The sequence below is a fragment of the Falco punctatus genome (assembly GCF_963210335.1).
Source record: "Falco punctatus genome assembly, chromosome: 2".
NCBI lineage: Eukaryota > Metazoa > Chordata > Aves > Falconiformes > Falconidae > Falco > Falco punctatus.
In genome coordinates this window covers 97,910,960-97,928,438 of record NC_137581.1, presented here as the reverse complement: position 1 = coordinate 97,928,438, position 17,479 = coordinate 97,910,960, and the positions used below count along the sequence as shown (strand labels likewise).

General features: G+C 38.1%; 1 protein-coding gene across 4 annotated transcripts in view; it reads left to right on the top strand.

The window, feature by feature from the left end:
* Positions 1 to 11,960, top strand: part of STS (steroid sulfatase) — a 116,309-nt gene extending 104,349 nt beyond the window's left edge. For all 4 annotated transcript variants that reach the window (XM_080377650.1, XM_080377651.1, XM_080377649.1 and 1 more), the window contains one exon: positions 10,135 to 11,960. In XM_080377650.1, coding sequence (XP_080233776.1) covers positions 10,135 to 10,517 — 383 coding nt within the window. In that variant the 3' untranslated portion in view covers positions 10,518 to 11,960. The remainder of the gene's footprint in view (positions 1 to 10,134) is intronic.
* The last annotated feature ends 5,519 nt before the right edge of the window (positions 11,961 to 17,479 follow it).

Genomic DNA, 17,479 nt, shown 5'->3' with positions numbered 1-17,479 from the left:
GATACAACCTCGGGCCATCCAGAGACTTCTAACACAGGTAAGAAGCAGATCACTATAGGCTGGTAAATAGGTGGCAGAAAAACCTCCACATTGCAGTGATCCAAAATTAGGTGAGGTGACCAGACTGTCAGATTGCATAGTAAGCAGCAGCATAGCAATGAACAATAAATCCTACTCAGTACCTTGAACTTAAAATTAGAAATACTTTGCCACCTTTTTCACGATGTGAGAAACATTGTTATTTTGCTAAGTGTCAGGAATGACACTATGGGAGTCTTATGAAGTTGACTAGGAATTTTAGGATCATGTCATTTAATTGGTGTCATTTTTCTTTTAAATCAGCAGAGGTTCAAATAAGGACCTGTCTACATATACGCAAAAAATAAGATACCCAGGTTAGACTGTATAGTAAAATACAAAGAGTGAATTGGTTTTGCATTACAGAGTGACATTTTATCCATGCATCAGTGTCATGAAAGAACTGACAAGAATGGTCAGAAAAGAAAAACATGGATGAGATACAGATCCTGATTTAAGTTACACTGGCATAAAGATCTTTAAAACCTAATTAAGAAAGTGCCACTTGCTTTGCTTGTTCAATTTTCCTTTTAACACAAGACTAAAACAATCATTTAACTTGTCAGTTAGCTATCAACTCTCTGAGAATCTTTTTATTCTTTTCCTATAGTTGTTATTGGTGGTTGGGGCAGCTCTTCATGTAAAGGCATAGGTCTCCTTCCACAAAATCACTTTATAAACTTCATTAAGTCTTATTGAACCTCATTCCTTGTCACCGGCCTTTGTCTGAATATCAAGACACAGAGGCAAAGTAATCTTTTAAATAAATTGTACAGAAACTTGCAACAATAAGTAACAAGTTCCCATAGATACATAGACATATCTTTTACTGATATTTACAGTTGTGCATGTTACAGTCTACAGGAAAAATTTTTTTCTTGAGATTTTCTCAACAGTAGAAGGCAAGTGCTGCAGACCACTTACTGGTTTTGAGGGTCACCATACATGAAAAACTGCACAATTACATGTAAGACTTAAATAGCATCAGGTATCTAGTTCACAATATGTAGGTCAAAGGATAAAATTCACTTTTCCTTCACTAATAACTCCTGAGTCTTCAGGTTACTAACATCATGTTTTTGTTGGACAAAGAGCAGCCCCTTTCTCCCCTCTGAACTGTGTTCTTTTACCTTATCTTCATCCTTTTCCCATCTTTATTCCCTTTCCCTCCCCATTTCTGAGCTTCTAGTCTCACTGTTAGTAAATCTTCTTGTGATCCTCTTAAATGAACAAACCCTTGTGTGAGTCTTTCCCTTCTGCAACCCCTGTCGCTTACCTTTTCTGTTTTTAGTTTCACAAGTTCCTTCACTTCCACTGTTCTGTCTAGAGAATTCCCTCAGCTTAGAAGTGGGGAGTGCTGGGAAGTTGTTTTGTTTGTTTGTTTGTTTGTTTTTTAAGATCTTTTTAGCTTCTTTCTTTGCTCCTTGTTTTCTTCTTTAATGATATCAAGACATATGTTTTTACACTGCATGAAACTTCTGAGTCACTCATTACTGTTTCTCGCTGAAGTCCATTACAATTTTTTAATCTACTTGATTATCAAAGATATTTTAATTCCCCTGCTTCCCAGATCACTTTGTGAGCATCGACTTCACTCTTTGTTTGCCCCCTTGTGGTTTTTTTTCCTCTCTCTCTCTACGTGGTCTTGCCCATTTTAATAGAGGCACCACAATCACGAAAAGCCTCCAGAAATCCCAAATCGTCTCCCAGATCCCTTCAGTGTTTCAACCCCAACAGCTGGAGGAAGCAGAATAAGCATCAAGTATCATTTACCTAAACTATCTCATTAAGTATTTTAATTTGCTATCTTGATCCTTATATCAGAGCAGCTGCAGCTGAATTTGGGTGACACAGTATGGGCATATTATTTGGTAAGTGTGAAATAACATAGCTGCTGAAAGGGAGAAGAGCATTTCTAGCTTGAATAGACAACACAAAACTGTTTATATCAAGCTCAAGAAAATTGACCTAATCAACTGATACACATTTCTGCTAACAGTATTTCAGGTACAAAAGTGTTTCCCCTGGCAAACGTGACAAATACTGTTACAATATTTTCTTGCCTCTGCTCTGCTCGGTGACAGTGGCAGCAGAGTTATTGTTAGGCTCAGGCAGTGCTATTTATACCCCAGGACTTGCAGTACTGCACTCCCTACCAGCATTTCCCTGCTTACTCTAGGAGAGAGAGAGAAATAAAGGGAAGGGGGAAAAAAATTAAATCCTGTCCTTTTTAAAAAAATATTTACCCTATTCCTAATCATCCTAGGAACATAAACTTAACTTCCTAGTCCAATTGGTTAATTCAAATGAAATAGAGACCTTCTCTTCTTTTTCTTTGTTGTTGTTTTTTTTTGTTTGTTTGTTTTGTTTTGTTTTTTTCTTATTTCACTTCCTTTTCTCCTGATTTAGATTGCAAACTAAGGGGCAGGGGTGGCTGCAATGTGGAAGGCACAAGCCAAACCTCTTGTACACCAATCCAACATGCCATTCTCCCAAACTAACAAACAAAACTCAAAAAAACTTGATTATTTGGATTACTTCAGGCATGATTGAATATAGTTTCCTAGTCAAAATGATTTTGTATTAATTGAGTGTCAGACCTGAAGTAACCTTTCATCAAAATCATGCTGACCTCTCCATTAAAGTCCTACAGAAGGAACAGTTAAAATGCATTCATCTCATCTGCAGCTCCAGGAGACCCTTCTGTGTTCTTGTTTCTAGCGGGAAGGAGATTTTAGCAGGTTGTGGCACTTCAAAAGGGTAAAGCATGTTTTTCACTTTGTTGCACGCATGCATTCCTTAAGCTGGAGATTAGGAGAGAGGCAAGGTTCTTTCTCTTTGCCATCACTTACTGTCATCTGGAGAATAGCTGAAGATCTCTGCATCCATTCTGCATACCACCAAGGCAAGAAAATATTCCCATTGCTTTGCTAAAACTCTTCTCTTCCAACTCAATCATTCGTGCTGACTGGAGAACTGTGGAATGAAGATTGATTGTTGCATAAAGGTCCAAACTGGCAGGCTGCTGAATTTCTCTGGAAGACCTTAACCTTGAGGATGTCCACATGAAAACAGAACAGAGACTTCTAGAAATTTGCTTGGAAGTGAGTTTATGTAAGAAACCCTGCTGATCATCTTTAAGAGAACATCCTGTGATAAGTACTTTTGGTGGTTAGGTTCAATTCAGGATTTTGAAGGACTTTGCATTGTTTGAACATACATCCATTGATAACTTTATTTTGCATCACAGTCCTTCAGGAAACTTCTGCTTTCCATTTCCTTAAATGCGTTGGTTCCAAATGATAGGCTCATAAGAGCTGTAATGAAATAGGTTTAAACTTTTTCTATGCACTTCAAGGCTCAATATCCGTCTGAAATGCCGGATATTAGCACACCCTCAAGTTGTCATGTAATTTCCTTTTTTGTAGTTCTAATTGGCTTAATAGCTGAACAATTTTTCCAACTTTTCTCTCTAATAAAAACAAAGGATGAAAATTCCTATTTACTTTCAGCTATTCACCCCAAAGTTTAAAACCATTTGTAATCTTTTGCTAGTTTCAGATTCTGGCAAAGAGATGCATTTTCTAACAGTGGGAGAAAAAAATACTGTATTTCAGATGCTAAACTACACATATTATAATACAATAAAACCAAAAGTTCAGTCATTCAGATATTTGTTTTTAATACTTAAGGCTGTCTGATACTGAGATTTTTGCACCATATCACTTAGAAATGGTTTCTTTCTTAACTCAGATTTTTCATTCTGATGAAACAAACCCCTTTGCTATGTTATTATTTACACCTGATTCGATTTTCAAACTTTTTTTTCAGATTTCCTAAGTATCCTATCAGCTTTTTAAAAGCCCTATTAGCTTTTTAAAAGTTGGAAAAAAAATCAAGTATCTGTGACACCTGTAAGAAAGTGTAATTCACCATTGTCCTCAACTTTTTACAGTAAAATGAATGAATAGTCAGTATTGTTTGGCATTGCGCAAAATTCCAGGCTACTGCTTTTACAAAATTTCTACTTTTCACCTTTGAAGTAATTTTGCATAGTTAGTTCTTTGGTTTTAGATGCACTTCTTGCTATTTAAAGATTAAACACACTTTCAATTTTCAGATTAATGATTTGGAATGCTTTATTAGTACTGTGTGACAAGGGTTTTTTTGACATCCAAATTTCAAAAAATGGCTGGAGGAAATAATTTATGAACAGATTCCTGGGGATGGTTTTGGTTGCTTTGAAGTTGTCTGAAAATATTTGGAGAAGTTGCTTAGGACTTTCTTTGCATCTTTGTCTTTTACATTTGCTCAGGATCAGGAAAATTGCTTTCTGAATCTTGCAGATCTGTTTTCACTCAGAATGATTGTATCCACTTCACGCAAGACAGTAATGATTGTCAATTTATTTTCTGATGATAAAATCCATTTTTGAAGGACAGAAAAGACAAAAGACAAGACACAATTCTGAATAAATTTCTTTTTGGGTTTTGTCATCCTTGACAAAGTGGTTATGACACACATTCTTAAGTGTGTTGCTCCTTCAGTTCCTAACTGCCGTCTGTTACTGACTTCAGTGGAAAACCAGTACATGCAAATCAATAGCATGTCTCTCAAAAGCAATAAAAGACAGCTTTTCTGTTTTCAAGGACTTTTGAATATAGGTTGGATATGACCAATAAATTTGTGTCAACATTTGGACCAATTTTTTTTTGAACCAACATTCTACTTTGTCTGCAGCATGCCATCAGCTGCTGCTTGGATAAACTGAAAATCATATGGACCATTCAGCAAGTAAATAGATTCTTCATTCAAATCTTTAGCAAGCATCTGGATTATGTGCATCAAATAACTATGGATGGATTTTTTTTTTTCCAGAGCAACATGTATTCTTCCATGTTGCTCTTAACTAAGACTTCCAAATCCAAGGCATAACACTGCATTATAGCACTCCCTATTTTGGCAGCATAGTTTCCATACCCACAGATTGTTCCCATTTGGGACTTTCTTCAACTAAGAAAAGAAAACGCTGTAAGCAATCAGTCAATTCTTTTTGAAGATGATGATGAAGTATTCAGGAAAAGAATTCTTTGTCAGCTGCTACCATTCAGCAGCTAGGCTTTTGAACAGAATTGAGTGGAAGCTTCTCGTATCACAGCACTTAATCTAGATAAGGAGCTCAGTCATGAGATTTCAGTAGCTGAGCATGGTTTTTCACTGTCTTGTATTTTTCCTCTAACAGTTCGTTGTGACTATTAGATGTCCACCAATGTGTAATCCTTTCTGTTTTAAAGGATACTTAACACTGCAGTTTCTACTCTTTTTTTAAGATTCTAAAATCACTGTTCCTGCTGGTCTTTTTCATGGTTTTACCTCAAATACTCTTATGTTCTGCACAGTACTTTATGCAAACCTCTTCTAGCAACAACTGATTCTCATAAACTAACATTATGTCTTTGAATATCACTCAGTTATTCCCCACCTACACTGGGACATAATGTGCTGTCTCTTGACTGAAGTAACAATATAACATCCTGAGATACTCTGATACTAAAGCAAGTATCAAAAATACAAGTTTTCACTGAAAGAACAATAGTTACACATTTTTAAACTCAAATAACAGATTTTTATTAGCTGTTTGAGGAATGCACATAGTCATAAAAATAATATGTGTATTTTCTATGTGCTATATATAGTTTTACAATAATTTTGCAACCAAACCCTTTTCTAAATTGTTGAATTGTTGAAGAGCTAAATACATACACGTATGTGATGTCTATATAAGATTAGCATAGAACCTAACAATTCTAAATGATTCTACATATATAGGGAACAGGAACAAAAGATTCAATCTAGTAATGAGTTATCTGAAGAATGCAATTTTCAAGTGAGTTGCAGCTTTCACCTGCTACTCTGTAGAAACACTGAGAATCGTGAGTTGGAGTGTGGGAGCTGACAATGGCTGCAGAGTGCACTTGAGATACAGGAAAAGTCTGTAGGCAAATTACATCGGTATGCTACACCTGAAGGGTTATGCTCAAAGGCATCTGAAGTCAAGGAGAAACCAGTTTCCCCGTTTACAGTGAACAACGGACTTGTTTACCTTGTTCTTCTAGAGAAAGAAGAAACAAAATAATATGAACAAAGGAGATGACAGTAGCAGCAAACCTATAAAGCTACTGTCATAGATTACATTCAGTAAAAATGAGGTCCAGGCAGTAACACGGCAATAGTTTCTATTCACTTCAAGAACTGCTTATCAGAAAACACTGTTTAGCCATCAGTGATGAAGAACAGAGCTATTGTAACAGAAATAACATCCCTATCCAGTGTGTCACTTCACTTAGGAAATGTTAATATATCTTACTGATAAACTGTTTTTTAATCTCATGGCTGTTACCTGTCTGTTGGAACTACGGTTGCCTGTATGAGTATGAGAGGATAAATAGATGGGTGAAGGATAATAAAACAGAAGAGAAGTCTGTTAAGGAGATTGAACTGTGAACAATTATGTTCATAGCAGATTTGCTTGAACTAATTGCAACCTACTTAATTTGAGACTGTTTAGATGTACAACTTCTGTAGTTTTGTTTTTCTTAACATGTGAAGGAAAGAGGTATTCTGAGACCTGAATAGGTTAAGTTGTCGGACAATTTAGAGAGCTGGAGAACTGCAGTAAAAGTGGATGCTAAATAAAGTAGCTGTTAAGCATTGGGACAGGATCTTTAAGGGAGCTGCAGGCTTAGAACTTGCCTGCTGTTTTAGAAGGGACCTGATATACTTGTCTGTGGGGCAGCCCTGACGACTTTACTACTAACTTCACTAAGGAAGAGACATGTAGTTATCTTTTTATATAAAGAGAGTTTGCTATCCAGATGCTTTGCAGAACAAAGGTATCGTTAATTACCAAGAGATTAACTTGATCCTTGTAGTTAACCCTCTGACAAAATGAGATTTTATGTCAGCTGAGAGACACTGGGAGAGAGCTCTCTCTGATATCGAGGCTTATACAGTTCATCAGCTTTAGAGATGAGAAGTCTGATGGCTCTTTATGTCCCCTAATATTTTACACTGGCTGCTCCACAGCCACAGATGCTGACAGATAACGCTTTAGTTTTTATAATGCTTAGGAAATCAGCAGTTGAAGTCTGCTCTGCTGTTCCTCCAACACCATGTGAAGTTCCTGATCCTTGCTGAAGCAGTTACGGTGCAACAAACTGATATTGCACAGTAACAGTCTTTGCTCTCCCAAAGCTCCCTGTTTTGCACAGTATGATCATGACATTATGTAGCTACATAGCTGATAAACTAGCATCAACTCTTCAAAACCCTAGCAATGTGATTCGGACATGATGTGATGTTGCCCATGCCTTGTCCCCAGCCCCGCGCATGACTTTGCAACATGCCATATGCTCTGTATATAGTCAAACCTGAACAATTCTTTATTCTGTGGTGGGAAAAAAAATCATGGCACAATTTTCTTATTTCTTTCTTTTCCCTGTGTCTAAACTATATGAGCTGCTTCTACTGACTTGCGTTAATTCAGAATCCCAACTTTATGTTGCTATCTGTAAGCGCTTGAACCAGCCTAGTGCTACAGTGCCCAACACCAAAAAATGTTGGCTGAAAATGTCTTTTCAATGTCATTCAGCACAATTGTGCCATCAAAGATGGATGTGTGGTAAGACAGCTTGACCACAAAGTTCTCATGTGCATGGCCTTACTGGAATTTCTTTTAGCTGACATTTTAATAGCTATATAATTTTTTCTGCTCTTCTTCTATCAGGGTGTTATAGTGCCCTGGATAAAATTCTCAGGTGGGGCAAATGTTGCATGGTCTGCAAAAGCACACAGTGCACTGATTAATAAAGCCCTTTGGCCTTTTATGTTCTTCATTGTCCATCTTTCCAATTAAACACTTTTAAAGAGCCTGGAGGAATGCTTAGTATAGAATTACATACCTTCCCAGAATGTAAATTCTAGTTCTCAGTAAATGAGAGGCATATTTCTGCTCTGGGAAATGTTCTGTGCATAAGTTCAAAGAAATTTATGGGGGAGTGTTAGATTTTGTTATTTTAATTCTGAGAAAACAGCAAAGAATTCAAGTATCAAACCAACCTTTCAAAACGTTATTGGAAAGGTACATGAAAAAATGCTGCCTTCCCCTTCCCCTCTCCTCTCCTCTTCTCTCCTCTTCCCCAGTAAGACCCATTGCTGCTGTACACAGCCAAAGCCTTTTAACACTTGCCACCTCCTTATTGTCTGTGCCAGCAAGTCACTCTCAGCCTTTAAATCTCCTTCCCCTTTGCTGACTTCCAAGAAACATTCAGAGGGTTCTCCAGTCTATTGTGTGTAATAACCATCACCCCTCCGACCCTGATTTAAGTGCGGACTAAGTGAACTGGAAGTCTGCAGGATCTGTCATTGAATTGCTTCCTAAAGGTAAAATCTCTTACAATGTAAAAAATTCTGTGGGACAGAAGAAGCTGTAAAGAATTTAAGGTCATCTCCTGTCCTTTAAATTCATGCTATAGATTGGAACTGCAGCCTGTGACTCTTTATTCCCCTGAAACATTTCTTTCTTTAAACCTGTTTTTATCATTAAAAAATGACTGTGGTATAGTTACAGCATGGCATGTACCAGCTCGTCTTTGCTCTTCCCACGTTTTCTAGTGCTTTCCTTTCTGCTGAATTGATGAATCGATTAATGAATGTTAACCACTGTAGTGCATATAAATCTGTGACAATCTGTTACTGAGTTAACAAGCTTTCTGTGAACTTAAAAAAATTGAACAAAATACCAAAAAGAGTTTCCCCCCCAATATTTAAAAAAATTGACATAATATAAAACATGTGTTTTTGTAACAGGGTACTAAGGAATGTAAATTACTGATGAGTATGTATTCCTGATGTCTGTACACACTCAAGTTGGTAGGTAGTGTGACATCATGGACCTCAGCTTTTTAGTATCCTACTTCTATTAAGAATAAAGTACAGATTTTTTTATGCCCATCAATTACTCTTCGATCCATGTCTGGAGAAGGGTATGCTTCCCTGGCTGTGGGGGGACGATGTACTCCCCTGCAAGTGCCTGTCTGTTCCTGCTTTCCCTGTTCTGTGATACTTGAGGAAAATAGTAGCCATTTTTTGTTTACTCTTTTCTTGTTAAGTATTTTCAGATTCTCTGGTGTACCTTCTTTTCAAGAGTGCTTCTTGAAGGAAACAAGTGGTATCTGCTTATTCATAATACAGGAAGTAATTAGTATTTTTAAACAGTGAAAATATTGAAGTTACACTTGTGCAGATAGTTCAATTTCTGTACACAGAAAATTAAGCCAAGAGAGAATGACCAATATATAAATGAAGACCGTTGGCTCCCATTATACAAAGCAGAGTGTCACCTAAAAATTGTACTATTATAACAATGGTTTATTTTTATAAAAAAAAAAAAATCTAGAGGCCTAAGTCAGAAATTTAGCATCCTTTATATGTTTTCATGTCATCACATTTAATAAAACAAGAAACTCTGTCTCCAGTTGTTTACAACAAAGGCGTGGGGCAGAATGCAATGGGTTAGTACAACAAAGACAGCAAGAGAGAAAAAGGTAAAGATGAAGTTGTTTTGATTAGCAAAACGAAAAGTAGATATGGCCCAACAATATCTGGATGTGGTCAAGAGGCAAAGGAACATATTAGTAAGTCTTGAAGAGGACATTGCAATGGCTTAGTAAATATTTATGCAAATCTTCCTACAACAGTTTATGTAAAAACATAAAGTCCTTTTAAGTCTTCTATGATTTAGTTAATCAGAATTCTTTCAAGAGAATGAAATGATCATAATTATTTCATCAATATGTGTAGCATGAAAATTGATGTGTTTTGCTTATTTTTGTTTTGATGACTTTTGTTTTACTCTTTCAGTATATTGCAATTTCTGTACAGAGCGAGGTTGTACCACAAGACTGATTTCCCATGATGTAAATTACAGTTGCCTAAGACTAGAGGACTTTTAGTTTGTCCTTTTGTCACCAGCTGTTTTGTGTCTGTAAATTGCAGGTGGATCTGTCTGGAAAGTTTTCTTCTTCACTCCAAACTTCAGTCCTGAAGACTCCAATGGTTGCTATGATTCTCATGTTTGCTTCTGCCACGGAGGATTCATCACACAGCATGATCCCCCACTGCTATTTGATCTCTCCAGAGACCCTGAAGAGAAAGTCCCACTGACTCCAGAAACGGAGAGCCGTTTCTATGAAATCCTCGAGGTTGTACACCTAGCAGTAAACAACCACATGAGATCTCTGCATGCTGTCCCTGACCAGCTGTCATGGGACAACCTTCTCTGGAAGCCATGGCTCCAGCTATGCTGCTCATCTCTTCTTCAGTCTTGCTACTGTGATTATGACTCAGAGGAGAGCCTGCTGGAGGTGCATTCGGGATAAACAAGTTGCAATTCCCTTTCAGAAATGGGAACAAGAGAGTGTGGGTAGCTGACTTGAACCACTGTGGTACTAGCCTTCAGAAGGTTTTATGTAGGAGGACGCAGAAGAGTATTTCAGTCAAGAAAATGTCCCAAGAGAAGAAGAGCAAGCACACCTTCTCTGTCTTTGTAATACAAGAATCAGTATGAAATATGTTGCCATCCACAAATGGCTAGGCTGTAGGCACTTTCTAGATGAGATAATTTTCTAGATCTTCAGCTTGACCTTTTTCTTACACAGCGAGGAAATTTACCTATAGTTTTTGTCTATTACAACCACTAAATTCATACTTTCCAGTCCTTTTTGCTAAGGGACACCATTAGTAGGACATAGCACCAAATAATTTAAACTAGAGAGATAACAGTTGAGAGGTCCACCCGTGACTGTAATTTGGTAACTGATAGATAGGTAAAGAGCAGACCTGCAAGAGCATCGCTGTGAACAAGCATCATGGATATGAAATAATAAACAGATTGCCAACGATCTAACATTGTATCTGCCATAAAAATGTAGGCAGTATGTAGTGGAAGACCATCCATCCACATTAAAATGGTGCTCCCTAGCTAGTGTCCTATTGCATGGCAGCAAATTTTGTTTCAAAAAGAAACCTCTTCAAGTGCACTAATCGTGTGCTTCAGTGTGTACCATATGTGTATATATGTGTGTGTGTATAAACATATATATATATATGCAAGCCAAATTCATACACCACCATCCCAAAACCCACAAATCCTTCAATCCCTGATACAGACACTCCCTTATTGTTACCACTCAGCTGCTAAAATGAAAGATTTGGTCCGTACTTGATAGCTGAGTTCCAAATTCACATGATACTACAAAGATACTTTTCACTCTCTACCTAGCATACCTATTCTTCCATTGATGAATGTAATGTGCATCACAAATAAATAAAATTTGGTCTTCCTTTAAATATCTTTGCCATCGTTTAAGCTCTTTCAATAGGATCTATCATTTTCTGAGAAGAAGCTTGGGCTTGAGCACTTAAAGCCAAATATAACTGTCACTGAATTCTTAGCAAGGCCTTGGGAAATCTGTAGTACATCAGGGCTAATTTCTATATCAGTTTTTATCTGCATATTATTCAGGCACATTTTCTTTCCACTCTGCAGGCAGGCAAACTATATTCTTTGGCAGTTTGTACCAGAGAAGAATATATCAGCAAAATACTAAAATGATTTGATGCCTAATAATAAAAGGTGACTTGTTCCTTATCAGAAAACACTAGTTAATTCCAACATTATAATGTATTATAATCCGTTTGGTGCAAAAGTGATCTGTGATGATAGTAATGCAATAGCTTCAGTCAGTCAACATTAAGATTGTGACCTGATTCTTGGGAACTATTGAAGCCTGTCCTATAAAAATATATTGTGATATATGGTATATTTCTCTGTCTACAAAACCTAGATTTATTTGATTTTTCTGCTGCAGTTTCATTCAACATTTCATTCTCCACACTATCCAGATGCTTGTCCTGGGAAATGCTGTACTTTTTCCTTGCAGTGCTATTTTTGATGTTTCACCTTGTGTTCATGATTGTGTATCTTAAGTATGTGCTCTGCAAGCTCTCTGTAGGTAGCAAAGTCCTGTGTATGCTGATAAAGTTAGTCTGTCCAGGCATTTCCCTGATAACCATTCAGGACAGTTTATACTGTACCTGAAAAGCTGTCTGGTGGCCATTCATGTGGCATAATTTGCTCTTTGCTTTATTTAATCACTGAATGTACTACATAAACCTGGGAAGAAAGATGCCAGCAGTTTGAATGTAAGTACTCTTCTAGTGATAGTGGCTGCCTCTTGACATCATGGCAGGATCCGTACATCCCAAACTTGGTTGTCACCACGTGGCCCAAGAACCCCTTGGGACATGGCGCTGGTGCCTGCGTGCCACCCCCTGCAGCAGGTAGGCAGCCCAGGCAGTGGCCATCTGCACTGAGCACCATGGTGTGGGGGTGCTCTCTCCACCTGCCACAGCTCTGCTGCAGATTACACAAAACTTTTCAAGAAAATACTCCTGATGAAGCATATGAGCAAAAATATGTTGTGTATTGTGTGTATGGCAGTAACTCAGACAAGGTGTTTGGTGTCATTGAATCTGTTTTGTTCTGATGGTTTGCTGGGTTTTGACCTTACAGGGATCTCAATTTATATTCTCAAGGACATCCACATCTACTTCTTTTCAACAAGAAGATGCTATGTTGTCTTTCTGCAGGTGTAAAAAATGTTTGTTCTGTTAGGCAGAACAGCTGTTCCATGCTGCCTGACTGAACTATCAAAAAATGATGATTTGTCTGTTGCTCTGATTTCTTCTTGCCTGAATATAGCCTTTCCTTTGTAACCTCCTTGGCTTTTGGTGCCATCTCTCTAATCTCCTTTCTTGAAATGTCCACACCCCTCAAATACTTTTCCACCTATTTCTTTGCCACTTAGTCCTCCTGTTTGCTTGTCATATTGATCGCTATGGCTAATTCTTCCCTAGTCAGAAAATGAAAAGTGGTCTTTGCGAGAAGATTTTACTCTTAGGGTTCCTTGACTCTGCTAATGTCCTACTTACTTAAGGGCTAGCAAGGATTAGCTTTGCATTATGAAATCTAAAACATGAAAACACACCCAAGACATCCTGAATACCCTGAATAATAAGAGTTGCTTCTTGTTTGTGGCAAAAGCTTTGTATTTTCCAAAATATAATTTATTGCAGCATTTAATATTTTGACTTAAGCAGTAAAATCTGAAATCCATTTTTACAATTGTTCCTTCAAGAAAGATTCTATTAAGAATAGGGCAGTATTTTTCATACTTTATGTTAAAGCCATTCCATTTAAGGACTAAAATAAACCTTCCCTGTATTGCAAATGTATTAGACCTTTCAGTACTGTGCCTTCTGTTCTGGAGATGGCATGTCAGATCATGGTAATTAAAGTAGTCTTGTTTATCTGCAAAACAAAATGAGAAGCATTGTACACTATTTTTGTAATGGCACCACCTGATCTAATAAGGAAAAGATTTTTGTTTTCACAACAGGTTATTGAAGGGATGTATGTGATTCACAATTTATTGACAAGGGATGCTCAAGGAGAACATGCTGCTCTGGTACTTTGGCAGTAACTTTCAAGCTCCCATTTAATGAGCATTGGTATTGTAACATGGTCCCTGTTTGTGAATATGTCGGTTTAAACTGTGAGTTAAGCTTTAGAGGGAAGTGTATTCCTTTACAGTATCATTTAACTGTGTCCTAATTTGTGACAGAGTCCCTGTAAGGGCAAGAGCAAGTAATTTAGCTCTGTTCTCAGTTCCTCCTCTGCACCCACAGAAGGATAATGGTATTTCTTTAACTGTTGACAATACTGAAAAAAACAAAAAAATGCTCTAAGTGGTAACCTGGTAAAGGTGAACTTTCTAGTCAATAAGACACCTTCTCTATAGAAGGTATGCTTTAAGAGCTGGAAAACTAGGATGTAGAAGATCCCTCTATACTAGGAAGTATAAGATACCCTTCAGGTTTGCAGATAGGATCTGTGCTTACTGTTTAGCCCATGTGGGATCAGGGCCTGGAGGAGCGGGAACAGATGGCTAAAAAATATGCGCACTGGGGAGTCACAGAAAGATAGTCATATATTTCTAATTATATTTACTCTCTCTTTTAGTAGACATTGGAGACTACATGGAATTACTTAAATAATATTTCCTCCCGGGGAGTGGATGTCACAGGTTCCTGGCTCTTAAAAATAGAGATGTCCTGACTTGCCTCAGATGACTGTATCAGAAAAAGAAAAAAAAAAAAAAAGAAAAAGGAAATATGGGCCTCTGAAGATAGGTGTTAGCTCACTGAAATCCAACAGAAAGTTTGCAGAGAACTAAGTGAATACGGTCTGTATCCTTTACAGCTCAGTGAGGATCATCACTTGCCAGCAATAGTTGATTTCACATTGTAGTAATGTGAGATCTGGGTTCAGATGTGTGGACAATGTAGAAAATTTCACATGAGATGTCACCTGGTATAGGAGCAAATGGAAAAAGGAAAAGAGGGCAAGCATAGCTACAAAAATCCTATGTTCTAATAGAGTACATGTGTTAAAACATAGCGGGTTTTGACTTACATTAGGACATGATAGTTTTGTGCATAAGACAGACCTTTTCATCTTCTCTGTCATTTACCTTTCCTGTGGCATTGTGTTGTGGTTTAACCCCGGCTGATAGCCAAGCCCCACGCAGCCACTCACTCACTCCCCCTCACCCAGAGGGACGGGGAGGAGAATCGGAAAGGAATGTAAAACTCGAGGGTTGATTTAAGAACAATTTTAATAGGTAAAGCAAAAGCCACACATGCAAGCAAATCAAAACAAGGAATTAATTCTCTGCATCCCATGGGCAGGCAGGTGTTCAGCCATCTCCAGCAAAGCCGGGCTCCATCACGCTCAATAGTTACTTGGGAAGACAAACACCATAATGTTGGATGTACCCCCTTCCTTATTCTTCCCCCAGTTTATATACTCAGCGTGACATCATATGGTATGGAATACCTCTTTGCCCAGTTCAGGTAAGCTGTCCTGGCTGTGTCCCCTCCCAGTTTCCCGTGCCCCTCCAGCCCTCTCACTGGCAGGGCCCAAGGAACGGAAAAGTCCTTGACTTAGTATAAACATCACCCAGCAACAACTAAAACCATCAGTGTGCTATAACATTGTTCTCACACCAAATCCAAAACACAGCACTGCACCAGCTGCTAACAAGAAAATTAACTCTGTCCCAGCTGAAACCAGGACACGTTGCCTGTGCAGCATCTGAAATATGCTCCGAGAAGCTCATTTTTAGTCAGAGCCCACCCTGCCCAGGTCACTGCAAGCAGAGTGGCTGCTGTGTGGGTGGGAGGAAAGGCTGGCACAGCCACACTCCGCACTATGAACCACCAGGGAGCAAAAGGATTCTGGAGGTTATCTCCAACCTGAAGACAGAGGCTTAAGAATTGCTGGTTCCTCTGGGTCTGTCAGGGACTGCAGGTGACCAGGAGGAATGAGGTCACCTCTGCCACCAGCTGGGCTGCAGTGTATTCTGCAGCAGTATCCTTCAGTGTCAGGCTGTCAGATGGAAATTTGCTGGGGCCCCACAGGATGCAGAACCCCTTGTCTTTGAGTAAAACAGCAAGGAGGCTACTCCTGAATCATTATTCAGTAGGTGACAGATCATAATCTGAAGCTCTGGGTCTAAGACAGCAACAGTCATGCATTTTGTTCTCTGGAAGACCAGAAGACCTGAGCAAGGCTCTAGAGACTCCCAGTTTTACAGGCTGCTAAACCTGGAAATAATTCAAGGAGTCCTGGAAACACCCTGATAGATTATATGGCTTTTCCAAAATTTTTTGGTATTCTTGGTAGCTTCTATTTACAATAAGAATCTGCCTAAACCTTCATCTATACAGCAAACGGTGTTGCAAATTGCTTCTAAGACTACCCACAATGGCTTTAACTTACTAGTTCAGTACTGAGAAAAGTTAGCTTGTGCCAGCAAAAGGTTCAGCAACTGAAGGTTTCTTACACATATGGGAAGATGCTGAATTCCAGACTCCCACTGAAGCTTGCACTATGCTGGCTGGTAAGATAAAAACTGGCTTGATTATCCTTACATCTCTATTTGTACCATCAAAGTTATGAAACATTGCAGACCTCGCAGGATGTGGATTATAGTTTTTGCAATGCTTATACAACATCTCCTGAATACTTAAAAAACATTCCTATAATATAAATCATACTAGATTCACTATGTAGATTAATGTTAGTCTTACCTATAAAACAATGGTGCCACATGTATTTTCCTCCAAAAAGAAAACTATATTTGAAGAAAATAGATTCAGCATATATGGTCAGCTCAGTTACAAAAAGCCCTCCAACATTGTTTATTCTACAGTTATCTAATAATAAAGCCTTTTTATGCAGATAATATTTTATTCTATCTGATTTATGTGAAAAATACTGGGAAACAGTTGAAATTATAAGGCAGAGGTCTTCATTGTGTCACTTATTTTAAGAGAATTTGATATGAAGTTGCTTTGGGTAGCAATATTTATTACAAAAGATTAGACAGAAAGCATCTCAAAAGCCTTATGGACTGGAGCTGGGCTGCAAGGGAGTAACTTAATATGGTCTTCATTGCTCACAAAATGGAAAACCAAGCTATAAAGAAAAAAACCCCACAACTTTAAAAATGGTTTGCCTGTGCTGATAGTGATAAAAAGAACAGTAGAAGTTTGTACCATGTGTGAGAACATCTTTCATTTTTTCCTCATTTTCATCTTCTATGTTATACCTCCTTCTGCCAAACAGACCAAATATTCAGGTTTAGGAAAATGCGCTGATTGATTTGTAATTGTCAACCCTGCCTGGTCATATGTAATGTACTGGGAAGTAATGGATTAATGCCACTGTCTGGATAACTGTTTAAGCTCCAGGAAGATTGTTAGAATAGGAATTTTAGATCCTAACACCTCCCTGTCCAATGCACATGAAAAGCACAGTCATCCAGTGACATGTCATTACTCACAAAGCTTTTAAAGGGCATATTATTCTGCAAAAAGAGCTGCTTCTTGCCCCATCCTTCTCCCCTATGATACTTACTGAAAATAAAGGGAAGTTCTCGCTGATACTACGATTTATGCTACTGAATGACAGCCCTCTTTGATTATCTTTCAACAAAATTCAGTCACAAGAGGCCATCCCTAGCAGCTAGATGGCATTCTGCCCTTTCTGGAAATTAATGATAAAAGTCTTTTGCTAGAGCTCGGACAGCTGTATTAATGTGCACTAAATGAATGCTGCAGACACTTAGTTTTGCCCATCAGTTTTTAAGCACTCAGTAACAGACTGTGTAGGGGGATGTCATCTTCACATTTTAAACCTGTGCTCAATTTCAGG